Raw genomic sequence first — 26,010 nt, 5'->3', positions numbered from 1 at the left:
CTAACTGCGCACCCCGTCAGGTCAGGGAGCACGTCTGCTTGCTCACGCCTTTCCCCCACTGTGCCTGGCACATACAGGCGCTCAATAAATATGGTTGAATGAATGAATGCATGAATGAGCATCTCCCTGAAATGGTCTCAAAGCTAAACTAGTCCGAGCCCCAGCTCAGCATCGGGGTGCTACCTGTCCTTGTGGGTTGCTGGCCCCATCCTTGTAAACTGGAAGGTTTTGGGTCCGGCGGTCTCCTTGGGGGCTCCAGCGTCCCAGCCCGCCCGCGAACCACGTTTGCCCAACAGCCGGGCGGCCGCTGTCCAGCGGGCCAGGAGTCTACTCACTACGCATGTGCTCAAACCCTAGTCTTTTTTTTCCAGCCTCTCCTCAACCCCGCCTCTTCTGTTGTACCCCAGCGCGCCGCTAGGGCGTGCGCATGCGCTGTCGCCCCCGCGCCGCGCGCCGCTCCCGTACGCCTGCGCCGCACTCACGAACACCAAGGCGCCTGCGCACTGCCCGCCGCCCGCGGGCCCGGCCGGCGCTTGCGCGGTGGCACTGGCGAGTGGGGGGGGGTGTGAGGAGGTGGAGGAGGAGGAGGAGGAGGAGGAGGTGGCGGCGAGAAGATGGCGACTTCGAACAATCCGCGGAAATTCAGCGAGAAGATCGCGCTGCACAACCAGAAGCAGGCAGAGGAGACAGCGGCCTTCGAGGAGGTCATGAAGGACCTGAGCCTGACGCGGGCCGCGCGGGTAAGGGGGCTGTCTGCCCCGACCCTTCGGGGCCGGGAAGGAAGGGAGGGAGGGGGCGCGTGTCCGGCGTGTGCACGGGGCGGGGGGCGCGCGGCGGGGGCGGGGGGCGCGCGGCGGGGGCGGGGCGCGCGCGGCTGGGCGGGGCTTGGCACAGCCTGAGGGTACAGGTGTCCCTCCGCCCCGGGCATCGTGGGCGGGACAGGTGCCCCCCACATCACCGATATCTGAAAGGGTTCAGGTGCCCCCACATCATTGCTACCTGGAGGCTGGGATAGGTGTCACTATATCATTATTATTTGGAGCGGACAGTGGCCTCTACCTCATTACTATCTGGAGGGAGTAGGTGCCACCACATCCTTGTTACCTGAGGAGGGACAGGTGTCCCTACATCCTTGCTACCTGAGGGGGTCAGATGCCTCCATATCAGTGCTACTAGGGGAGACAGGATGGCACCGTGAGGTGTATGAACTGGGAGCTGCTTGCAAGCATCATTGTTACCTGGGCAGGGGGTGATAGATGTTCCCACATCGTTGGTACCTAATGCGGGGAAAGTGTCCCCACATCATTGCGACCTGAGGGGAACAGCTGTCCTCACATCATTGCTACCTGAAGGGACGGGTGTCTCTACATCTTTGTCACCTGTACCTCCACTCCCTGGGTGTTAGAGGAAGGATAGGTATCTTCATTTGTAATCTGTAGACTTGAGGTAGGGTAGGTATTTCTCCCTTTCGGATTATCTGAAGGAAAGTTTTGGTGCCCTCTTCTGTGGGGACCTGAGGGTGGTCAGGAAGACAGATTGTGCTCATCCTGGAGCTTGGAGTGGAGACAGCTACCCCTTCCCCATGTAGCCCATATGGTGGGGACCAGGTTGTGTTCCTCCCACTGAGACAAGGGACAGCTGGCCATGGATGGCTCCTGGCCGCTCAGGACCAGAGTGGAGGGACAGTTCTTCCTCAAGTTGCTTGCTGTGTTTGGCGTGCAGGGGCCCAGTTACCTGCTCATCTCACCTGGGAAGCTACTGTGGGCCCTGAGAGGAGTTGGAAGCTTGGCTCTTCTCCTGGGCCCAGCTCTCTGGCCACATGAGTCCACTGAGGTCCCAAGCTCCTCAGTACTCTCTTTTGTCAAGTCTGTCTAGCAGGTCCTTCCTTGTGTGTCAAAGAGAAGAGCATGCTTTGCGCAGGTGACAGTAAGTCTCTGCTGCATTCCTGCAGAGTGGTGAGACCCTCCCTGCTGTCCTGCATCCTGAGGTCTTGGGAAGGGTTTGAATGGGAGCTGCAGACACCCATATGTCTGGTTTCTGGATTTGGCCTCTGATCCGACTGTCCCAGGCCGATGTACCTCTGTGACATGAGCCTCAGTCTCTGATTCTTCAGGTGGAATTTTCCAGTCATATTCTTTTCTAATTAGCACCTAGTTTCTCTGTGAGATCATGACCACATAGGCTAGAATCCGTATCTTCATTTCTGTGGATTTATTTTGTTCATATTGATGGGGTGCTTACCATTGACCAGGTACTTGCCCCAGCAGCTTATGTTCTTGGTTAGCATGTAGAGGAAGAGATGGCCGGTAAATGAATCAATGAAAGCAAGCAAGCACCTTGAGTGTCCCCATAAGTCAGCGCTGTGGAGGGCAAGAATGTCCACTTTATCTTGTCTCATGCAGTCAGTGTATGTAGTATGACAGGAAGAAGAGGGTCATACTAGGTTGATGGCTGTTTTCATGACTGGAGGTCTGGTTTCTGCATTGAGGTTGGAAATGTATTACTGTTTTTTAAAAGGTTTCATTAAAATAACAGCTTTATTGAGATCTAGTTTGTGTACTGTAAAATTCACCTGTTGAAAGTGTAAAAATTAGTGGTTTTTAGTGTATTTTAAGACTTGTGCAAGTATCACCAGTGTCTAATTCCAGAACACTGTCATCACCCTCGAAAGAAATCCCATCCTCATGTGCAGTCACTCCCCATTCCTCCTTCCCTCAGCCCCTGGCAACCACCAATCTGCTTTCTGTCTTTATGGATTTACCTATTCTGGACATTTCATATACATGGGATCCTACAACATGTGGCCTTTTCTGTCTGGCTTCTCTTCACTCAGCATAATATTTTTCAGGTTCATCCACATTGGAGCGGGTATCAGAGAACTTCATTGCTTTTGATGGCCAAGTAATACTCCCTTGAACGCAGGGAGCACATTTGCTTACGTGTCATCTATTGATGGTGTTAGAAAAGATTTGTAAGATATGTGGACAGTCATTCTTTTGGTCCTGGTAACCATTTTTTGTCTCTTTCCTCCCTGTCACCTTCCTTTACACTGGGAGTTGGGCGTGAGCCCTGGGCAGAGGTGAGCTAACACGGGATCTTGTGAGACAGAGCAGTATTCTGTACTAGGGGGTGATTCTGTCCTGCAGGGACATTAGGCAGTGTCTGGAGACATTTTGGTTGTCTTGTCTGGGGGTGGGGTGCTCCTGGCATCTGGTGGGTAGAGAATAGGGATGCTGCTCAACACCCCACAATTCCCGGATGGCCCCTACCGCAGAGAAGGATGTGGGCCCAAATGTCAGCAGTGCTGAGGCTAAAAACCCTTCAGTTTGGAGGAAATGTTGGGGGTGCGGGGATACAAGCTTTGCACCTGGGCAGCTAGAGTTCAAAGCTCTGCACTCACCTGGATGGCTGGGCCATCTTGGATTGGCTGGTGGCTTTTCCCACACCTGGTAGCAGGATGGGCAAGCTCTCTCCAGGCCCTTTGGGCTGTTGCGTGTGATGAGTGGCACATCCGCAGTGCCTGGTGCGGGGGAGAGAATCCACGGGATGCAGGCTCCCCTCCCGCCCTCCTGTGGGTGCAGCCTTCCCCTGTGATAGACGCCAGAGTGTTGCCCATACCTGAGAACAGGTGGGATGCGACTGGTTCTGTACCTCCTCCTTCCCCTGAATTCTTTAGGACAGCATGCCTGAGTGTCAATCTATAGTCCTGGGTGGTGATAGGCATGCCATTACCACGTGAAAGCCAGCGGTAGTGCAGCCTGATGCAAAAATCCTTCCTGTGACCTTACCCAGGGGCAGGGACCCTAAGGACCAGGTCAGGTGTGTGGATGAGTTGTGATGTCAGTGAGACCACTTTGAGGTTGCAGGGTAGAAGGGTCAGTGCGGGAGTATTACATTCTTGTCCTCAGACTTGGGGGGGCTGCCGGAGGTGCAGGGAGGGCTGTGGTGCTCTGCTGTGTGACTTTGGGCCGGTCTTGCAAGCTCTCTGGGCTTTAGCATCTTGACCTGCAAGGTGGGGCAGCACATATCAGGGACTGGCCAGGGACCATGTTGGGTGCTGGAGAAACAGCAGCATCAGAGGCACGTGAGGGCCTTGGTCTTGGGGAGCCAGGGTGGTTTTAGGGGGGACAGGAGAGAATTGCTGCAAATGAATAAAATGGATGTTCTCAGAAGCGACAGAGTGACATGTGGGGACTGGCCGGGGTGGAAGGTTGACACCCCGACAGTGAGATGCAGCCACCCAACATGGGGGAAAAATGTCCCAGGTGAGGGACAGGCAGGCACAGAGGCCCTAAAGTGGGAAAGGCTTGGCGAGATTGAGGACAGATCAGAAGACAGTGAGGCTGGCACGTAGAGAGAGTGAGAGTCAAGGTGAGGTTGGCGTGGCTTGGCGAGCCCTGGATTTCACCGAGGGAGGGGCCCCGGGAAGGTTTGTGATGGTGAATGGCTTGATCTTTTGCTTTATTGAGATATATTTCCCCATATAGTCAGTTTGTGCACCGAAAGTGTACCATTCAGTGGTTTTTAGCATGTCCACAGAGGTGTATAACCATCACCAGTCAACTTTGAAGTGCTTCCATCACTCCGAAAGGAGGCCCCATGCCCTCTCCCCCCGCCCTGGGCACCCACTCATCTGTTTTCTGTCTCTGGATTTGTGCATTCCGGGCATTTTAAATATGTGGAATCGTGAACCACGAGGCCTCTTGTGGCTGGCTTCTCACTCAGCACAAGGTCTTTGAGGTCCATCCACACTGTAGGGTGTGTCAGGCCTTCATTCTTTGTAAAAGTAAATTGTGGTAAAACATATAGATCATAAAATTTACCACCTTCGGGGCGCCTGGGTGGCTCAGTGAGTTAAGCCGCTGCCTTCGGCTCAGGTCATGATCCCAGGGTCCTGGGATTGAGCCCCGCATCGGGCTCTCTGCTCAGCGGGGAGCCTGCTTCCTCCTCTCCCCCTCCTGCCTCTCTGCCTACTTGTGATCTCTCTCTGTCTAATAAATAAATAAAATCTTAAAAAAAAAAAAATTCACCACCTTTACTGTTTTTAAGTGGATAGTTCCGTGGCAATGAGTACATTCACCGTGCTGGGCACATGCGTCATTTCCTGTTTAAGGCTGCATATTACTGCTTTTTGTGGCCCTGCCATGTTCCTTATACGCGTTTATCCACCAGTGGACGTTTGGGTTGTTTCCACCTTTGAGCATTGTGATTGTGACTATCCCTGCCACGGACTTCCGCGCCCGGGAGCTTGTGTGGCTGCAGCCCTTCTTCTCCCTTGAGTGTGGACCAGGGAGCGGAGGTCACATGACAGGTGCCAGGTCATAGGGTCACTGTCCATTTAACCATCTGAGGACTCTTCATGTCTCACGAAGGTGGCTATGGGCCGAACGGGACAGGGGTAAGAGGGAAAGCAGGCAGACAGCGAGAGGCTGCTGTGGCACCCAGGTTTGGGATCGGGGAGCAGGCTTGAACAGGGAGGTGTTTGTGGTGGAAACAAGGGTCAGGGGCTTTGGGTGATATTTCGGCAGCAGAGCCGCCCGGATGTGCAGGTAGATCTCCTGTAGGGGAGTGAGGGGAAGGAGTATGGGGTGTGTCACCTGCCTGGTGGGGGCTCAGGACACAGCAGGCTCTGTGTGTGACCGATCACTAAGCATTACAGGGAGTGGCCCCTGGGCCAGAAAAAGTCCACACGCAGAGCAAAGCAGTCCGTGGTGGCCCCGCTGGGGCTGCCAGTTATGGCTGCACTGAAGGAGGGTGTTCTCCCGGCCCTACCCTGCTACGGGGGTGGCTCTGCACAGGCGGGAGGAAAACGGGTCCCTGGGCGGCAGGCAGAGCGCAGCGGTGGCTCGGGTTCGCTGAGCGTGAAGGCCGCCCCCAGTCCTGGCCCCAGTCCTGGCTTTGGCACTGTTTGCCTCTGTGCCGGCTGCTTCAAGTGTCTGGTGCCATCTGCAGCCTCAACACACACGCACGCAGGGCTCCCCGAGCTGCTCTGTTTGAGAGGCTGGAGTGAGCCATCTCCCGCCCCCAGAAAGCCCCAGCAGGCTCAGTGCTCTCCAGGTTGTGAGCTGCACGCCGAGGATCGGGTTGAATAGAATGGGGGCCTCTCAAGAGATTTGTCCGTGTCCAGACCCCCAGAAACTGTGGCTATGACATTTAGAAAAGATGTCTCTGTAGATGAAATTCGGGTAAGGATCTTGGGATGAGTTCATCCTGGATTTATGGTGGTCCTGAATCTTGTGACTGGTGTTCTCGTAAAAAGTGGACACATAGGCACGCTCAGGAGAAGGCCACATGATGGTGATGATGGAGGCAGAGACCAGAGTGATGCTCCCATGAGCCAAGGATGCCAGGAGCCCCCAGAAGCTGGAAGAGACCAAAAAAGATCCTCCCCTAGAGCCTTGGGAGGAATGCGGCCCTGCCCAGATCTGGATTTGAGAAGTCTGGTCTCCAGAACTGTGACAGAATAAAGTCCTTTTGTTTTATATTGCTCAGTTTATGGTCCTTTGTGACGGTGGCCCCAGGTTGCTCTCTCGCTGGGCTAAGGCAGAGTCTGGGTGCCTTGTTGAAACCATCTCAGGACAGTGGGCCTCGGGCTTATCTGCAGATGCACACATCTGTCCTTCTCTGGGCTGGTCATACAGGTCGTGTGGCCTTTACCATTGAGGCGTAGAGGGGACCCTTCATTCATCTATTGTCAGGAACTGGGGACCCTCACCCCATTGCTGGCCCCGAGCCAAGGGTGATTAAGCCAGAGGGATGATTCTAGGAGCAAGGCCCAGGGGCGAGATGAAGGTTTATCCTAAGGCAGTGGGTCAAGTTAGCCCTCTTGGTTCCTGATCCCTGCCTGGCACCATGTGCCCTTCACTAAGTCCCCTGATTCTTTTTTTTTTTTTTTTTTTAAGATTTTATTTATTTATTTGACAGAGATCATAAGTAGGCAGAGAGGCTGGCAGAGAAAGGAGGAAGCAGGTTCCCTGCTGAGCAGAGAGCCCGATGTGGCTCGATCCCAGGACCCTGGGATCATGACCGAGCTGAAGGCAGAGGCTTTAACCCACTGAGCCATCCAGGTGCCCCAGTCTCCTGATTCTTGATGCCCAGCCCCCCTCATAGAGGAAGTGTTGTCTTCCTCACCATACAGATGGGGAAACTGAGGCCTAGAGTGGTATCCTAGCTGTGAAGAGATAGAGTTGGTGCTCAGCCCCAAGACCATCACACACAATGTGTCTAAAACAAGGACTTAAAACCACAGACTGGAACCTTCTGTTGCTTGCCAGAGCACATGTGGTCTCACTTGGGCCTTGATTTCTCTGAGATGTGGTTGTTTCTGCCGCTAAGCGCATGTTCGTGCTATGACCCAGGCATACATATTTCTTGCCATTGACTATTGTTGTCGCAGAGGTGGTGGCTCTGGGGTGCATCACATGCCCCTTCGTGTGTGGCTCTTCTCCCTCTGAAAGTCACTGCCTAGATCAGACTGGGTGTTCCAGTTCTCCACAGCCCGCAAGAGACAAGCTCCTAAGGTGTTGTTTGGAAGGAGGCTTTGCATGGGAGTCCCAGCACTTTCCCAGCCTTTCCATGCGTGCTTCCCACAGGTGACTTTTGAGTGTCCCCCACCAGCCTGAGGTCCTATGCAGAGAACCCCTCCCAAAACTCACACCTAGTCCCAGACACCCCTGGTTCCATATACACTACAGCTCCAGGAAGGCCTCCTGGATTCCTCAGAGCAGGTAGGCCCCACCTCTGCGCACTGCCTAGTGAAACCATATTCAGGGCAGTTCCTGTCCTGAGCATGTCCCCATGATGTGAAAACAGGGGCTCAAGCAAACACTTGCTGGGCGAGGTTCAGGGGCAGGGGGCTGAGAGACAGGCATGGGAACAGAGGGCTTAGTCCTGAAGATGCCTTCTCACTTTCTTGACTGTGACCCAGGTGACAGGGTTAGAAATTACTATTTCATGGCATCCAAGCACCCAGCAACAAACATGAAATCGAAATAACTTTCTCCAAGGAGTCCTGCCTCCCCATCCGTGGGGGGAAATTTGATAAAATCCGTTCCCTTCTGTGTAACATAGAATGCTAGTGGGAACTCACTGAATTGATTTCTAACCCCACTAATCCGGAGTTGAGTGACTATTCTTGTTTTTGTAAATAAAGCTTTATTAGAATGTGGCCATGCCCGTTCGTTTATGCCTTATCTATGGCAGAGTTGAGTCATTTTGACAGAGACCACATGGCCTGCAGAGGCTAAAATATTTCCCATCTGGAGATTTGTGGAAGGTTTGCGGGCACCAGGACAATGGGTCTGGCCCACAGCTTGAGACCTTCTGACTTAGAGCAACAGGGAAGGTTGGGAAGATGGTGGGTGGTGGTTCTGTCACTTTGGGGGCCTCTAAACCACCTATGAGATAAAGGATGCAAACTCCTGGGCTCACCCACGATTCTGCTTCTGCAGATCCAGATCCGGGGGGAGCCTGAATTCTGAGTGGGGGCTCGAAGAGCCTGCCACACAGGCCTTGCTGGCAGTCCTCTGCCCTGTGGTCACCAGGGCTGTGCCACGCAGAGGGAGAGTGTCGGCCTTGGTTGGGGGTGTGAACCAGCTGCCTGGCCCTTGCTTGGTGGCACAGTGGTATTTGTCGGTCAGTAGAGCCAAGGAAGGTGTTCCACTGTCACTGGTCCTAAAGCTGGCCCGGGAGACAGTGCAAGGTGACTCTTGTCTTTGGTTTGGACCTTTTGGTCCTGGTTGGGATTAATTAGATTTCTCTGGGTTAGAGCTGGGCCATTGCAAGAGCTGTGGAAGGGTGCACATCAGTGCTTTTCTTTCTTCTTTCTTTCTTTCTTTCTTTCTTTTTTTTTTTTTTTTTTAAAGATTTCATTTATTTATTTAAACAGAGAGCGAGAGAGCATGGGCAAAAGCAGGGGGAATAGCAGGCAGAGCACACAGAGGGAGAAGCAGGCTCCCTCTTGAGTGAGGATCCCAATGTGGGACTCGATCCTAGGACCCTAGGATCATGACCTGAGCTGAAGGCAGCTGCTTAACCAACTGAACCACCCAGGTGTTCCCACATCAGCCCTTTTCTGCTGCTTTTCTGTGCTGGGGGCTTTTTGGTCTTAGCTCAGGGGTCTGGGGCTCCTTCTGGTGCTGTTCCATGAGACGAGGTACAGGTACCTCAGTGGTCAGGATTAAGAGACCGTGGTGCTGGTGATTTCTTTTTAAATGGGACCCTCTGGAAAATGCCATGCTGATGTCAGGGGTGGGATCCCTGGGGAGAGACTGGCCTGAACGCAGTACCAGGGAAGCATCAGAGACAAATGGCACAGGGAGGGCTCACCCCGGCCTGTTCTGCCTCCAGGGGCTTTTGGCAACATTGGGGACATTTGAGGTTGTCCTGACTTGGGCTGGGAGGATGCTGTTGGCTTGTGGGGGGTGGAGTCTGGAGATGCTGCTCAGCACTCCGCAGTACCCTGGACAGTCCCAACCCAGAGAAGGATGCAGCCCCAGGCATCTGTGGTGCCCAGGTTGGGCAACCCTGCTCTTGCAGCCCCCAGTGTGCTGGGATTGTGCAGGTGCGGAGGGGCCGGGTCGAGGCCCCACATCCAGAAACTACAAGTGTGAAGCCTAGTGACAGGTAATAACACCCCTGGGCAGCTGATGGTCTTCTCCCTGGTTTATAGAGGGGGAAACTGAGGCTTGGGGAATGTCACAGCACTAGAGACAGGTGAGCTGGGATTTGACCTGAGTCTTCTGTGTGTTTTCGCTCTTCTCATGCTGCTCTGGGACTTTGTCAGCTGGTCAGGGTGGAGCAGAGCCTGCCGGGCTCCTGAAACCCTGCGCTCGGGGAGCATAGGCAGCATAGGCAGCATGGGCAGAGCAGCTGGGAGGGAGGCGGGGCAGGTGGTGGAGGACCCTGGGCCAGACCCTGTGTGTGGGCCATGGGGAGCCATGGAATGTTCTAGCAGGATGGTAACATGAGTGACACAAAGATGCAGGGAGAGGCAGGAGCCAGACTTGCTAGAGCCTGTGTCCATATGCCCAGTGGGTTGTTGTAGTAACCCATGAGGAAGCCTGCTGCTTCTCCTGTTGCACAGATGAGAAACGAGTGGGAGGAGTGATTGGCTCCCTGTGCAGAGGGGCTCCCTTTGAACCCATGTCTGAATCCGGGGCTCATATTTCTCTTCATGTAGGTGCAGAGGACCCTGTTGTATGCTGAACTTCCATTCACATCCATCTGTTGAGGATCATGGAGGTTATCCCTGGTTTTTCGCAAACCAGACAATTGTTAACATTTGTCCCCATGGATGCATGCACCCAGCATGGCCCCACCTGTGTGTCCTTTTGCCCCATGGCGGGGAGGGGGCATAGAGCAGCTTGGGGTGGGCAGTGGGGCAAAGAGAGGGCTGATTTGAGATACTTAGCTGTTAATGATGACAGAGTTAATCAGGAGGTGAGAGGAAGGAGGGCAGGGTGGAGGCTCTCTGGCTGTGGTGGGGGAACCAGAGAGAAAGGGGTGCGGGGGAGAGTCCCGCTGGGCCTTGGAGCCTGTGGGATGGAATGGCCCCTGGTCCTGGCTGGGCTGTTTCTGACTCCCTGCCCTGCCTCCTGCTACCACATCCAGCCCCATCCTGGGGCAGAGGTGGGTGGCTTGCCCTGGCTGGGTGTGGCCCGGTGCTGCTAGCTGGATGGGGGTCCAGGTGCACAAACAAGGAAGCCACGGCCTGCCTTTTGAGCCAAGGACACAGAGAGAGTCCATATTTATTTGCCAAATGGAAAGGGAGTGCAGAAAGTCTGGGGGGATTCTGTAGCAACTGTGCCCCCCTCCCAGGGCCACGGCTGCTGGGCTTCTCCTTGCTTCCTTGCAGGTGAGTTTAGACCTGGCTGAGCTTTCTCTGTGCTCTGCTCCCTCTCTGTGAAGCAGGGGTTCCAGTGGTCTTGGTCTGGTCGGACTGAGATCAGATTTAGGTTATTGCAGGTGGCACATCCAGAATGGGGCCAGCGGGGAGATGCTCACTGCGTGGTCGCTGCTGCTGCTGAGATTCTGGAGGTGTGTGCACAGTGAACACATGGTGGCGCTCAGTGGGCACTCCTCTGATAGGCACACTGTGTGTGTGTGTGCTTAGCGGGTGCTCGGTAGCTCTTGGCAGCAGGCACACGGTGCACTGCGGGTGAGCACACAGCTTACAGTCAGCAGGCAGTTAGCCTGCATACAGTGTGTACTCAGCAAGCATTCAGCAGGCACACAGTGTGTACTCGGCAAGCGTTCGGCAGGTGTGCAGAGTGTACTCGGCAGGTGTTCGGTAGGCTCAGCATGTACTCGGCAGGCGCCCGGCAGGCACCCGGCAGGCACTCAGAGTGTACTCAGCAGGCGTCCGGCAGGTGCGCAGAGCCTATTCGGCAGGCTTTCGGCAGGTGCGCAGAGTGTACTCGCAAACACTTGGAAGGCGCAGTGTGTACTCGGCAAGCGTTGGGCGGGAGCGCAGCGTGTACTCGGCAAGCGTTGGGCGGGAGCGCAGCGTGTACTCGGCAAGCGTTCGGCGGGAGCGCAGCGTGTACTCGGCAAGCGTTGGGCAGGCGCGCAGCGTGTACTCAGCATTCGGCAGGCATGCATAGTGTACTCGGCAAGCGTCTGGCGGGCGTGCAGCGTGTACTCGGCAAGCATTGGGCAGGCACGCAGAGTGTACTCAGCAAGCATTCAACAGGTGTGCAGAGTGTACTCGGAACGCAATCGGCAGGCGCGCAAAGTATGCTCAGCATTCGGCAGGCGCAGCGCGTACTGGGCAAGCGTATGGCAGGCGCGCCGCAGCGCGTACTGGGCAAGCGTCTGGCAGATGTGCAGCGTGTACTCGGCAAGCAATCAGCAGGGCCGCAGAGTATACTCTGCATCCGGCAGGCAGAGCGTGTGCTAGGCAAGCGTCCGGCTGGTGCACAGTGTGTACTCTGCAAGCGTCCGGCAGGCGCACAGCATGTACTCGGCAAGCATTTGGCAGACATTTGGCAGGCACACAGGATATACTCAGCAGACACACAGTAGGCGCATAGTGGGCATTCAGCAGGTGCTAAGCAGACACTGAACTGAGACCTCCCTGAAGGCCGGCCTGTCTCCAGTTCATTCTGGAATTGCTCAGGTGCAAGTGTCCTTTAAAAGGGCCAGTTTCCCATCACACAGTCAGGCTTCCCCATCTTATGTAGCAGGAGTGTGATGTGTGTTCCTCTTCACCGTCTGGGAACACATCCACGGTGCTGAGGGGCCAGGAGCCTGGTGGGGTGCATGGTGGTCTTACTGGAGCTTCAGTTTGGCTGAACAACTTCAGGGAGAAAGTGTGAGTATTGACCAGGCATGGTATGTTATGGCATGGACTGCAGACCCATATGGGCTTGGGGCTAGTGGCCCTGGGGCAGCGGTGGTGCCCTGGGATGGAGAGTAAGAAGCATCAGGATTGTCCAGTGAGGTCTCCCTGCAGTGACCAGAATTTGGACTGGAAAGTCCATTTGTTCAGTCAGAATTTACTTATTTTTAGGAATTTTATTAATTTGAGAGAGAGAGCACACACATGAGTGAGAGGCAGAGGGACAGGCAGAAGGAGAAGCAGACTTCCTGCTGAGTAGGGAGCCTGATGTGGGGCTTGATCCCAGGATCCTGAGATCATCATTCAGTATTTATTGAGCACCTACCCTGTGCTTTGTCCTGGAAAGGCCTTGCAGAACAAGTCAAAGGAAACAGTGGCCAGCTGGTCCTCAGCCCTGAAGTCATGGCTCTAAGAGAGTGAAATGGGATGGGGACCTTTTGGGGGAGGTGACGTTTGGGCTGAACCCAGGAGATGAGGATGAGCCATGGAGATTAAGAGTGTGAAGCTTGTCATGGGGGAGAGCCTGACCTGACCGAGCTCAGTGAATGGATTGCTCCTGGGCCCTGGTCAGTGATCAGGGTCTGGTAGTGGGCTGCTCTGGGAAGGTTTTAAGCAGAGCTCTGATACAAGATGTCGGTTTAGCAAAGATCCTTCTGGCCATATGGGTGGTTCAGGGGACCCAAGAGGGGGCTGGGATAGGGGTCTCCCCCCCCCACCCTGAGATCATGGGCGTTGAATTCATTACAGACCAGGACTTGCTGACCTGGGAGATGTTCTTTCATCCTAGAATCAGGAATCTGATTCTCCAGGAAGGTGATGGGAGCAGTTTATATTATATAGTTTCGATTTTGTGCTCTGGTGGCTCCTGGGCTGAGGAAAGGCATTTTTTTTTTTTTAAGATTTTATTTATTTATCAGAGAGAGAGAGGGTGAGAGAGCAAGCACAGGCAGACAGAATGGCAGGCAGAGGCAGAGGGAGAAGCAGGCTCGCTGCCGAGCAAGGAGCCCGATGTGGGACTCGATCCCAGGACGGTGGGATCATGACCTGAGCCGAAGGCAGCTGCTTAACCAACTGAGCCACCCAGGCGTCCCAGGAAAGGCATTTTTGCAGTCAAGACCTGGAGTCCGAATTTCATATGCGAAATTCCTCTTTGTCTTGTGGTCCCAACCTGACACCCCACTGGTCACAGTGTTTTCCCCCAAAAGGGGGTGTGTGGCATCTGTCCAGAGGAGTGAGTCTCTGCTTTGAAGGACAGATTCCTGTCAGCTGTTCAGTGGACCAGCATCCATTCCCAGCCACAGCCTCAGAGTTCTGTGGTCCCTCCCTGACTGCCCAGGACTCCCCTGTCAAGCGGTGGAGTCCCCTGAGAACTCCCGAAGCTGCCTTCCCTGCCTGCTGGGCTTGCAGGGGAGCTCTGTGCCACACCTTTTTTTTTTTTTTTAATTAAAAAAAAAAAAGAAATTATGTTTCAAAACTTCGATGAAAGTTGAAAACAAAACCCAAAGCACTTCCCCTTTCTTCTGTGCATCTGACACAGCTCACCTGGGCACAGAGGGTGGGTGGGTGCGTGCCAGCTGGTCATTTGCCTGGAAATCTCAGGGAGGAAGTGTCGGCCCAGCCAGGCACAGTGCCCGGGGCTGGCTCTGCAGGGCCAACCAGTCCTCGGGCTGGGGGGCTGGATAGCCGGGGACAGGGGGAAGCAGAGCACGTCCCAGCCTGGCTAAAAAGCGTCTCTTGGTAAGTTCAGTGGTTCTCAAGGAACTGAAGGAGCAGGCTCCTGTGGCCGTCTTCTGTGGGTCCTTGTGCACCTGTGAGCAGCGTGCTTCCTCAGTCCCTTCTGTCCTCCCAGGCAGGCAGGGTTTGATAGCTGTAATTAGGACGGGAGTGGCTCATTAAATCATCACAGAATCAATGTGGAGCCCAGGGAGTGATTTGTAGGCCCAGCAGCCTCAGTCTTTGCCTGCAGGTGTCGAGGAGATGCTAATTCCCTCACTGCTGGCTCAGCACATGCAGGGGTGGGGGAAGCCCTGGGAGTCCACAGCCGGGCCCTACTGGGGGCCACTTGTGCCCTAAGAGCCTGCCCATGGCCCTGCCCTGTCACCCCAGTGGCTGGCCAAGTGGCTTCCTCTGGCTCCAGCCCTGCCTCTGTGGACTTCCCTCAAATGACTACACTTCTCAGTGCCTCAGTTTCCCATCAGTAGAGTTGCACAGCTTAGGACATGCCTACACCAAGTGCTTGACTCCTTGCCTAGCTGGCATCAGGGTGCTCTGTGGGGCATTGTGAGGGCAGGGTCTTACCCTTTGGACCCATATGCCGTGGCTTGACATGTGACAGATTCCACGACGTGGCTTAGGAACCATTTGCTTGGTTTCATTTGGGGGCTGGGCAGTGAGTGTATTCATTTCTCTTCATTTTTTTCTTTTTTCCTTTCCTTTTTTAAAAGATTTTTATTTATTTATTAGAGAGAGCGTGCACAAGAGTTGGGAGAGGGGCAGAGGGAAAAGCAGACTCCCTGCAGAGCAAGGATCCCGATGTGGGACTCCATCCGAGGACCCTGGGATCATGACCTGAGCCGAAGGCAGACGCTCAACTGACTGAGCCACCCAGGCACGCCATTCATTTTTCCTTTTGAGATAGTTTTCGATTTCAGAGAGGAGTACAGACCGTGTCCATACCTCCTCACTCCCGCCCTTGAACATGTCACGTGACCAGCATGGGCTGGTCAAACGAGGACAGTGGTGGCACTCTTCTATTGACTAGGCTCCGGACTGCGTTTGGATTTCCCCCAGACGTCCCACAGTGACTTTTCTCTGGCCCAGGATCCCATCCAGGCTCCCGTGTCATGTTTGGTCATCATGTCTCCTTGGTCTCCAACCCACGACCATTGCTCAGGGTTTCCGTGTCACCCGTGACCTTCCATCCCTGCATGAGAACTGCTCAATCTCTTTGTTGTTCAGGGTGGTTTGTCTGATGTTTTCTTGCAATTGAGCTGAGGTGGTATGTTTTGGGCAGGAATCCCACAGTGCTAATTTTCTTTTTATATTTTTCCTTTCCTCAAATTGTGGTAAAAAATGTACATAAAATTTATCATCTTACTCATTTTTTTAAAAAAGATTTTATTTATTTATTTGACAGAGACACAGCAAGAGAGGGAACACAAGGGGGAGTGGCAGAGGGACAAGCAGGCTTCCCGCTGAGCAAGGAGACTGATGTGGGGCTCCATCTCAGGACCCTGGGATCATGACCTGAGCTGAAGGCAAACACTTAACAACTAAGCCACCCAGGCGCCCCTTACTCGTTTTTAAATGTGTGGTTTGGGGCACCTGGGTGGCTCAATTGGTTAAGCATCCAGCTCTTGATTTTGGCTCGGGTCATGATCTTAGGGTTGTGAGGTCGAGCCCTGCGTTGGGCTCTGTGCTCCGTGGGGAGTCTGCCTGGGATTCTCTCTCTCCCTCTCCCTTTGTCCCACGCTCCCCGTCCCCACTCATGCATGTGCACTATCTCTCTCTCTCTCACTCGCAGATCTTAAAAAGAAAGAAAGAAAGAAAGAAAGTACGTGTGTGGCTCTTGGGCATTAAACACATTCTTACTGTGGTGGTACCATCCCCGCCGTCCATCTCTAGGTCTTCAGAGGGAACTCTTTGCTGTTAAACGCTAACTCCCCATCCCTTCTCGCCCTGCACCTGGTGCCTGCTATTCCGCTTTTCTAGCTCTATAAATTTGACCACACTCCTAGAAATGGACTCATAGGATTTGTCTTTTTGTGACTGGCGTATTCCAGTCAGCATAATGTCCTCAATATTGCAGTGCATGTCTATGTTGTAACATGTGTCAGAATTTCCTTTCAGGGTTGAATAATACTCCATTACATGTATGCATCACATTTGATTCATCCATTCCTCATTCATCTGGGCACTTCTTTGTCTCTTTCAGATAATGGTGCTGTGAACATGGGGGTACGAATCCCTGCTTCCATTTTGGGGGTGTATACGCAGAGGCGGGATTGCTGGTTAATTTTGTGAGGAATCGCTGGAATGGTTTCCACAGTGGTTGTGCCGTTTCACATTCCCACCAGCAATGCACAAAGGTTCCAGTCTCTTCACAGCCTCACCAATGCTTGTCCTTTTATGGTGGGTTTTTTGTTTTTTGTTTTTTTGGGTTTTTTTTAAGATTTTATTTATTTATTTGACAGAGAGAGATCGCAAGTAGGCAGAGAGGCAGGCAGAGAGAGAGGAGGAAGCAGGCTCCCTGCTGAGCAGAGAGCCAGATGCGGGACTCGATCCCAGGACCCTGGGATCATGACCTGAGCTGAAGGCAGAGGCTTTAACCCACTGAGCCACCCAGGCGCCCCATGGTGGTTTTTTTTGTTTTGTTTTGTTCTGTTTTGTTTTTGGTATCAAATCCCTGTGGCTGTGAGGTGGTTCCCATTTTGTTTTAGTGTGCATTTCCCTAATGTTGAGTGACATTGAGCATCTTTTTGTGTGCATGTTGGCCATTTGTAGATCTTATTTGGAGAAATGTCTATTCAAGTCTTTGGCCCGTTTTTGAATTTGTTTTTTGTTGTCGAGTTCTGGACACATGCTGGATATCAATCCCTTATCCAGTGTACGATCTGCAAATGTTTTCTCGCGTTCCTTGAGAACAGGGCCTTTACTCTGTGTCCGTTGTGTCCTTCATAGCACAAATGGTTTTAATTTTGGTAAAGTCCAATTTATATATTTTTTCTTTTGTTGAGTGTGCTTTTGGTTTTATAGCCAAGAAGTCACTGCCAAATCTAATATTATTAAGCTTTTCCTCTTTTTTTCTTCTGAGTTTTATAGTTTTAGCTCTCAGTCTTTGATCCATGTTGATTTTTATATATGGAATAAGGTGTGAGTCCAACTTTATTCATCGCATGTGGAGATCCATTTTTCCCAGCACCTCGTTGAAAAGACTGTCCTTTCTCTCTTGAATGATCTTGGCACCCTAGTCAAAAATCATTTGACCATGCATACAAGGGTTTATTTCTGGGCTTTCTATTCCATTGGTTTCTAGGTCTGTTTTTATGCCAGTACCACACTGTCTTTGTTACTGTAGCTTTGTAGTAAGTTTAGAAATCAGGAAGTGTGAGTCTGCCAACTTTCTTCTTTTGTAAAGATTGTCTTGGCCGTTCAGGGTCCTTTGAGATTTCATATGAGTTTTATGGTAGCCTTTTCTGTTTCTGCAAAAATCATTGCTGGGATTTTGATAGGGATCGCACTGACTCTGTAGATTGCTTTGGGCTGTGTTGTCATCCTAACATTATGAAGCCCTGTTCTCCTCCATCCGGCTGTGTGACCGTGGCAAGCATATATCTGGGTCCTGTCAGGTTGCCCATCGCCAGTCCTCAGATGTGCTTGTGGACGGGGTCAGCTCTGTCAGCGCATGAGGAGCCCTTAGGACTGGACCTGCACGGGTTGGTGCTCTGAGGAGGAGGTGGTGTCTGTGGACTGGCTCAGGGAGCCACTGACTTAGAGGCAAGAACAGGCTATGGGAGGGTGGGGCCGAGCTGGGAGGGCTGCCTGGAAGAGGAGAGCTCTGTGGTGGGACACGAGAGGGGTAAGGCGGGGAAGGGTCATTAGAAAGAGGAGGAATGATGTGTATGGAGGCACAGATGCTTGAAGAGGGGCTGTCTGAGGCCTGACTGTGGCATAAGACGAACCTCTGGAGGGGGCAAGTGGTGAGAGAGGAGTGAGGGGTGGGAGTCAGATCTGGAAGGGCCCTTCTAAGAGCCAAGGTGGGGAGCTTGGGCACTATCCAGAAGCTAGCTGATGTGGTACAGAAGGGGAGACTCAAATTAGCTTTGGGTTTTAGGAAGAGCTTGAGAAAAGACTGGTTGGTGGGGGGAACAAGAGACCAGGTGTGGGAGGCACGGGGTCCTGGGGAGCTCAGGAGCTGTGAGAGGTGCCTGCCAGGCTAGTGAGGGCGTGAGGCCCGATGGGGGTACGGGCTGCAGCACAGGTAGGTTGTGGTGCCATCTGCCAGGGCTGGGAGGAACAGGAGGGTGGAGTGGAGGATTCAGGAGGAGACAAGCCTGGTCAGTGGGCTGCTGGGATAGAAGAGGTTCCTCTGAGCATCAGGGGGCATTCCAAGGGCAGGGCCAGGTCCCACTCGGGAGCTGCTGGCCAACTTGGCATTAAAAGGCCTCCCTAGGAGGGGTGGCACATGAGGGACACAGAGGCCTGAGCCCTTGCAGAGTCACATTTGAAGGGGTTGGGGGGGACCACAAGGCACAGGCCAGAGGAGGAGCCATGGGGTGAGGAGTGGGAGGGGATCCTCTTGTGAGGGCAGCCATGGGTGCCAGGCTGGAGAGGCTTCGCCGGTGAACGGATGTGTAACCAGTACCTGCTTGGAGCCTGCTGGTGCTGGGAGGTGCGGGACTGCAGCTGCTCCTGGAGCAGTTGGTGCCGGGTGGTGCATGCGGACAGCCACATCGAGCACAGTGGTTCCCGAGTATGTGCATAGTGGGTAGGAGGAAGGTGCACCTTGTAGGGGCACAGGAGCTGCGGAGGCTTGGCATGGGGGGCATGTGCGTTAGAAGGCGGGCCCAAGGGGATGGTCCTGGGAGTTCCCCAGCTTGTTCTCATGTTCCCTCAGGCATGATGGACTTCATCCCAAGGGTGGTGGCGGGAACCCTATGGTGCGGGGCACAGGTGCTGGTGCAGGGAACAGGTAGGGTGATGGGAAGCAAGGACAGCTGTGGCACCTTTCGTGATTCTCAAGTAGCCACACTGGACATGAAGGAGAGAGACATCAGGAGGAAGGCTGTCCCGCGCCTACATGGGGGCGAGAAAGGGACAGACAGAGTGTCTGGCCAGGGGCTGTATCCACGAGAAGCTGTGGACAGGAGTTGGGTGAGCCGACCTGCCTGTGGACACCCTCGTGGGACCCTTTGGGAAGCTATAAATCCATCCACGGTGCATCCTAGGAGCACTTAGCCCCTGGGAAAGGTGTCTTCAGGTTCTTCCTGCCCTGGGCAGTCTTCCTTGTATCCGGACAGAAGCTGATAAACCAGATGTCCCATTGGGCCCTATCCTGGAAGGTACTAGAGTCAGGGGTCCCCTCCTGATCTGCCCTGTGTCCATTTACCAAGAATGAACCACCCTCTCCCACATTGCCTACCTCACCCGGGCCCCTCAGTCCAGCTCCTCCTGGCACGGAGGACCCTGTGCAAGGGAAGGTGGCTCAGGTCACTTTGCCTTAAATCTTTCCAGTGGATTCTCATCATATTCAGAGTGAGGGTCCCATGAGGCTCTGAGCCTCCCCCTGCCCCAGCCTCCTTGTTTACTGGTGGGCGGTCTGGCCCCCTTGTCCCCTCCATGCTGGTCCTCCCCCCATCGTGCTCATTCTGACCCCAGGGCCTTTGCACTCTCTGGGCCTCCTGCCTAGAGTCCTCTTCCCAGCTCCAGTGTCACCTCCTTGGCCACCTGCCTGCTCCCCCCTGCTTCCCCCTCCTATTTCCTGCTTGTTTTCGGCACAGGCCCTCTTACTTGGAAATCCTCAGGCTCCTTCCTTTTTCTCTAGTCTCTCTGCCTAGAGCACAGCAGGACCTGTTTGTGCTTTGTGCTTGGGGGCAAGCTCGTGAGTGGGTAGAGCTTGTCCTCAGACACTACAGGGCTGCTGGCTTCCTCTGCCAGCCTCCTTTCCAGCACCTTTGGGTGACAGATTCCCTCTGTTTCCAGCTGCCTGCCCAGGCCTCCCGTCCTGCTGACCCTAGGCAGTGCCCTTTGGACCCTCCCTGGAAGGGACTGGCCCTGCCTGCTGGTTCAGACAGGCAGGATGTTCAGGGACTGCTGGAGGGCAAAGCCAGGAGCCAGTGTGAGTCGCTGGGCTTCTGGGCTGTGTTGGGGCGTTCCCTCAGGTGGGTGCTTTGGATAGGGGTGTAGTGCGGGCTGCCCTCCTGGAACCTCCGGCTCTTGAGCAAGCCTCAGGTAGGCCTGGCTGCCGACCCCTCTGCTTTTACCACTGCCGTACCCTGCCCCAGTGCTTGCTCTACAGGCCTCTCAGCATTCACTCACGCCTGGGCTGCTAATGGTTAAATGCTGAGCAGGCAGCAGTGGATTTCTTTGGGGTTTTGGCTCAGGGTGAGACCTGCATTCCGGGCCTTGCTTGGCCCACATGCAGCATCCTAGCTCTGCACCTTCCCGTCCCAGTTGGCCTGCTTCTTGGGGTGGGGTGGGGGCTTCCTCCCTCTAGGCCTTGGGTCAGGCCACGCAGCTGCCGAGCTGGAGTGAGGGCAGCAGGGATGAGCTGGGCTCGGAGGCCCCGGGTCTGCAGCCAGCAGGGTGACCTCAGGCTGTGCCGACCCTCTTGAAGCCTGGGGTTGGGTGTGGGGTACAAGGGGACCCATGATGCCTTTATGCCTGGCCCTGCACTGACCGATGAAAATTCACCAGCCGGGAATCCAGGCCCTGAGTTGTTGGCACTTCTGGTGCTTCAGGAGAAGCCAGCAATTCTGGTGTTTAAGTTAATTAAAAAAAAAAAAATTCTTTTTTCTTTTAAAGTTGGCCACCAGTTCGCATTCTTTAAAATGCTTCTCAGACCTCAGGAAGGCCGCAGCTGCAGCCACCGTGCTCCTGCCTGCCAGGTGGTAGGTAGGCTCTGATGTGGGCCAGTGGACCCTGAGGGCGTCTGGGTTGCAATGGACAGGTGGCTGTGTGACTCCAGGGATGGGTGCCTTGTGGGTCCCCCATTCCTGGGCTTCCCACAGAGGGAGTGTGCTGTGGACAAGGAGCCACATGGCCCAGGCCCTCTTGCAGGCCATGGGCTTCCTCTGGGTACACACACGGGGCCACAGTGGCTTTCCAGTTAGATGACACCGCTCTGAGGGCAGGGACGCTGTCCTTGGGACAGTCCCCTACCCATGCTTCTGTCCCAAAGGCACAGGCTGGGGATGAGATACTCTGGGCCCTGCCTGCTGCTCACCCTCATGCTGACATGCACTTTGCTCTTGGCCAGAATGTTGGGAAGGCTATTCATCTCTTCTTCGTACTTTTGTGTGTGTGTGGCAAAATTCACTTAACAAAAGTCACCATTTTTTTAGCAAGCAATTTAGTGGCATTTAGTACATTCACAATGTTGTGCCAGCACCACCTCTGTGCTCCCAGAGCAGTTTTATCACCCCTGCAGGAAGCCCCAGCCCCCTGAGGAGTCACGGCCCCTCCTGCAGCCCCTTGGCACCACTGGCCGTCGCTATGGGTTCATGTGTTCTGGACATTTCATGTAAACGCGATTGTACGATCTGTGGCCTTTTGCATCTGGCTTCTCTCAGTGTGATATTTCTGAGGCTCCCCCACGTTGTAGCATGAGGCCGTGCTTCATCGCTCCTTTTTATGGCTTAGTAATATTCCACTATGAGGATGAACCACATCTTATCTGTCCATTCACCCATCGGTGGGCTTTGGGGTTGTTTCCACTGCTTGGTGATTGTGACGAGTGCTGCTGTGAATGTGTGTGTATAAGTTTTTGTCTGAACACCTGAGTTCTTTGGGGTCTATACCCAGAAGTGGAATTGCTGGGTCTTATGGTAATTCTGTGTTTCACTTTTTGAGGACCTACCAGGTCATCTCCCGAGAGCAGATCTGTAAACACCTTATTTTTTAAAATTTTTTAAAATTTTATTTTGTTTTATCTTTATTATTTTTTAAAATTAACATATAATGTCTGATTTGCCCCAGGGTACAGGTCTGCACACCACTTCTTCCATGCCCCTGGCTGCACCCCTGCTTGGGAGCTGGAGCTCTCAGCCCCCTTCTGGGTCTTCCACCTGCCCTCCCCACGTGCTCCTGATTTTATTGGGTGTGTTACTACTTTACATTGTTGAGGTTTGTGGCATTTGCTCATGGCCCTGTAATTGTAAAGCTCACTGCTGGTTGGTCTTAGCTCAGCATCCAAGGAATCGATGAAGGTTGGGATTCCTGCCCTGGTGCATTTGGAATATCCCGTGTGTGCTAGGAAGTGAAGGCCTAGGGATGTGACGCAGCACACTCAGGGCATGGATCGGAGTGGGGAAACCCTTTGTGTGCGCAGGGGTCGCTCCTGGGTGCTTATGCCATGGCTGCCCTTGAGTCCCCAACCCAGCTGTGCTCCAGATCCATGCAGTCCATTCTCTGCCCTAGCGGGAGGGCGTGTGAGTGTGGAAACCACTTTGAAAATAGCAGCCACGTGGTCCCCGTGAGCAGCCTGTGCTGGCTTCCTGTCTGTGCACGGGGGCCTGCCCAGGGGCCTCGGAGTGAGGGTGCTGGCCAGGGCCCACATAGCACCCCCATCGGCTTGCAGCCTATGCCACGATGCCAGGCAGGCCGTCTGAAGCAGGGGGTCACGAGGGCACCAGATATCACATCGGTTCCATTTTCAGGAAGGTGGCTTAGTATGCCGACATGAGGGAGCCCCCTCAGTGGAGTCTGAGCAGCCTCCCAGTGTGGACCTGGGGATATATTTGCAACAAAGCGATGCTCTGAGAACAGACCAGGGCAGCCTTCTGTCCACTGATCAGATGTGTCTCCTGGTGGGCCTGTGCCGTGCTCACCAGAAGGGTTTCTGCGGAGTTTTCAGTATTGCAGGATGGCAGGACTGGGGCATTGTTACCCCCCATCTGCCGTCCTAGGGCTGGTGATGACCTCAGGGGCCTCCATCCCCCGGCCAGATCCTGTTGCTTGCACCTTTCTTGCCCTCCTTCAGTGCCTCTGAGGGCCCCTGCTGCTCCCCCTGGGCTCTGGGGCGCATGGCCTGAGGGCAGTCTTGGGGAGGTTCTTCTGGGAATATTCCCAAGGTTCTGGTATTGTGTGTTTTAGTGCCTAGGGGCTGCCGCAGCAAATGACCACAAACTGAGTAACTTAAAACGACAAGAATTTATTGTCTCATATCCTGGAGGCAAGCAGTCTGAAATTAAGGTGTTGCCAGGCTCCCTCATTCCTTCCAGGAGCCCTGGGGGAGGAGACTTCCTTGACCTCTTGCAGCTTCTTGCGGTTCCCATCGTCCTCAGCCTGTGGCCGCATCACTGTGGCATCTGCCTTCCCTGGTGTGTCTCTGTCCCATCATCTCAGAAGGACACCCATCATCGGGTTAGTGCCCACCCCACTCCAGAGTGGCCTTGCTTAACTTGATCACATCTGCAGATAACCCCATTTTCAAAGTCACATTCCCCTGTCCAGTGGTTAGGATTTGGACATATCTTTTTGGGGGGACATAATTCAGCCAGCAACAGGAGCTCTGTGAATGAGGCAACAGCACGGTGAAGCCTCGGAGCCCAGCTCGGGGTAGAGCATCCCCCTCGACCGCCTGACACCCTCCACGGACACCCCTGTCTTCCCACTCCACCACACTCCTCGGTGCACTGGCATCACACTCTGCCTTTGTCACGGAACTTTCAGAGCCCAGAAGGGAGTGCTGTTTGCCCATGTGCAGGTGGACCCCCAGGTCTGGCATCTTTCTGAGTTGTCCTGGGTCTTGCGGTTCATCTTGGCCGAGGAGTTAGCATGCCTGCCCTGCTTGGCGCCGGCTCGTCTTCCTTAGCCGGGCTTGCCGCGGTTGGTGCTCCTGCCCAGCGTGGCTCCCGCTTTGCTGTGGTGCGGGGCTGCCCCGTGCATCCCTGCGGTTCTAGCCCAGGGCATGCATGCTGTGAGATGCGGGGGGCCGCAGAGAGGGCTCGATGCTCTGGGCAGGCCCCACACTGGGCTGCAGGCGGGAAGAAGTCTTGGGGGCTCTGAGGATTCCACGGGGGTGCACAACAGCCGTGCCTCCCCCATCCTGCAGCCCAAGGAGGGGACCTTGGCCCAAGGATCCTTGTTGGAGGTAGTGCTGGCATGCAGCTTCTGTGGAGCCCGGGGTAAGTGTGGTCGGGGGGAGCAGGGCCCGTGCTGGTAGAGGCTCCTCGGGAAGTGGGGGTCAGAGGGCCCAGTGAGGAGAGGCCCTCTGCTCAGGTAGGCAGTTGGGCAAGACTCTGGTTGCCACCTGCAGAAGGGGTTGGGGACTGTGGAGTTGATTCAGGTGCCCAGGCGGGAGACTTTTGCATTTTTGGAGCCAGAGGTGCTGGGGCTCAGACCCGGTGGGGAGCAGTGGGAGCAGGTGATGGCTGGGGGTGGCAGGGCCTGGCACTAGAGCAGGTGTGGGAACGAGTCGGGGGACTGTGTCCCAGGGGACAACAGGAAGGTGTGCACAGGTCAGCGTGCATAAGTGAGCGAGCATGCGCATTTGTGAACAAGTGTGCACACAGGAGAGTGTGGATAAGTAGTGTGCACTTGTGTCTGCGTGTATGCCTTCGGCAGCTGGGTGTGTATGAACACGTTTGTGTTGGTGTGTATGCCTGGGTGTGCATGCGTGCTTCTGTGCATACACATGTGAGGAAGAGTGTGAACATATGCTCGCCCGGGCTGTCTGTACAGTCTCCTCAGGAGCATGCAGGCGCTGGGTGGGAGGCATGAATTTGGGGGCTCCAGGAGGATCCTGACAAGCGTGAGGTGGGGCAGGAAAGAGGGCTGCTGCATTAGGGAGTGGGCATCCAAGTGGGCTTCAGTCAAGGGCCGAGGAGGGTGTCCTCTGACCCGGCACTCGCTCCCAGGGGGTCTTCTAGTTTACGGGGCGTCCAGGGTGTGTGGAGCTCAGGACAAGGTCTCTCTCTTCCAGGTTCTCTGTCTTGGGTGCATTAATAGCTTCCAGATGGCAGTCCTCGGGGTCAAGCCCAGCTTCAGTCCTCTCAGGGGTCCGTGAAGAGGATCAGGGTTGCCACCGTACCCCGCATGCAGGGGCAGAACCACTGTGCGCTGGCAGAGCCAAGGGGCCAGGCCTTCCTGTCCTCAGGGGCAACCCCCATGCTACCCCAGGCAGCTGTGACACTGCTCCTGTCCTCCAGCACCCGGGGACGGAGGTAGGGAGCTGATGAGGCTTGGGGATGAGGCAAGGCTTCTTGGAGGAGGGGGCTCGGTGTGCCAGCCCCAGGCTGGGACACAGCCATCCCAGAGCTGGGCAGGTGGAGGGGCCGGCACAGACAGAGGTCCCAAGGGCGAGGGACTTGGCCATCTCCTGGAGCAGGAGGAAGACCCGGTAGGTGGAACAGGGAGCAAGGGCCAAGATGGCAAGGCTCGGCCAGCATGGTAATGGGGTCTGGTTTGATTTTCATCAGTCATCTATTTATTATTGAGGTGACTTTGAGAGAACATAAAATTAGCCATTTCAGATGAACAGCCAAATGCCACTTAGGACATTCACAGTGTTGTACAGCTGACACCATCATCTCATTCTGAAATATTTCCGTGACCCTAGGAAGGAAACCCCATCCCCACGAGCAGACACTCCCTGCCCCACTCCTTCAGCACCCGGCACCTGGTGGTCTGCTTTCTGTGTCTGCGGACATGTCTGTTCTGGACATTTCACATGCATGGAATTATGAACCATGTGGTCTTTTGTGACTGGCTTCTCTCACTGGGCATGGGGTTTTTGAGGTTCTTCTGGGTTGTAGCATGTGTCCGGGCTTCGTTCCTGTTTATGGCTGAATAATTCCATCCTGTGGATGCCCTCTGTTCTGTTTATCCATTCATCTGGCGGCAGACCCTTGGGCTCTTCCCACCTTTCTGGCCGCTGGGAACCTGGGTGTGCAAGTGTGGGTGTAGCTGTTAGTCTTCGTTTTGTTGGGGTGTGTGCTGAGGAGTGGAGT

General features: G+C 54.5%; 1 protein-coding gene across 9 annotated transcripts in view; it reads left to right on the top strand.

The window, feature by feature from the left end:
- The first annotated feature begins 532 nt into the window (after positions 1–532).
- CRTC1 (CREB regulated transcription coactivator 1) overlaps positions 533–26,010 on the top strand; it is a 78,066-nt gene continuing 52,588 nt past the window's right edge. For 3 of the 9 annotated variants that reach the window (XM_045081392.1, XM_013060613.2, XM_013060611.2), the window contains exon 1: positions 533–740. In XM_045081392.1, the coding sequence (XP_044937327.1) occupies positions 615–740 (126 nt within the window). In that variant the 5' untranslated portion in view covers positions 533–614. The remainder of the gene's footprint in view (positions 741–26,010) is intronic. The other 6 variants (XM_013060612.2, XM_013060614.2, XM_004760922.3 and 3 more) reach the window with 3 other exon arrangements.

The sequence above is a fragment of the Mustela putorius genome, unplaced genomic scaffold (assembly GCF_011764305.1).
Source record: "Mustela putorius furo isolate JIRA1106 unplaced genomic scaffold, ASM1176430v1.1 tig00000095_pilon_pilon_pilon, whole genome shotgun sequence".
Taxonomy (NCBI): domain Eukaryota; kingdom Metazoa; phylum Chordata; class Mammalia; order Carnivora; family Mustelidae; genus Mustela; species Mustela putorius.
The sequence above is the reverse complement of the archived record's forward strand: the minus strand, read 5'-3'. Positions and strand labels throughout refer to the sequence as shown.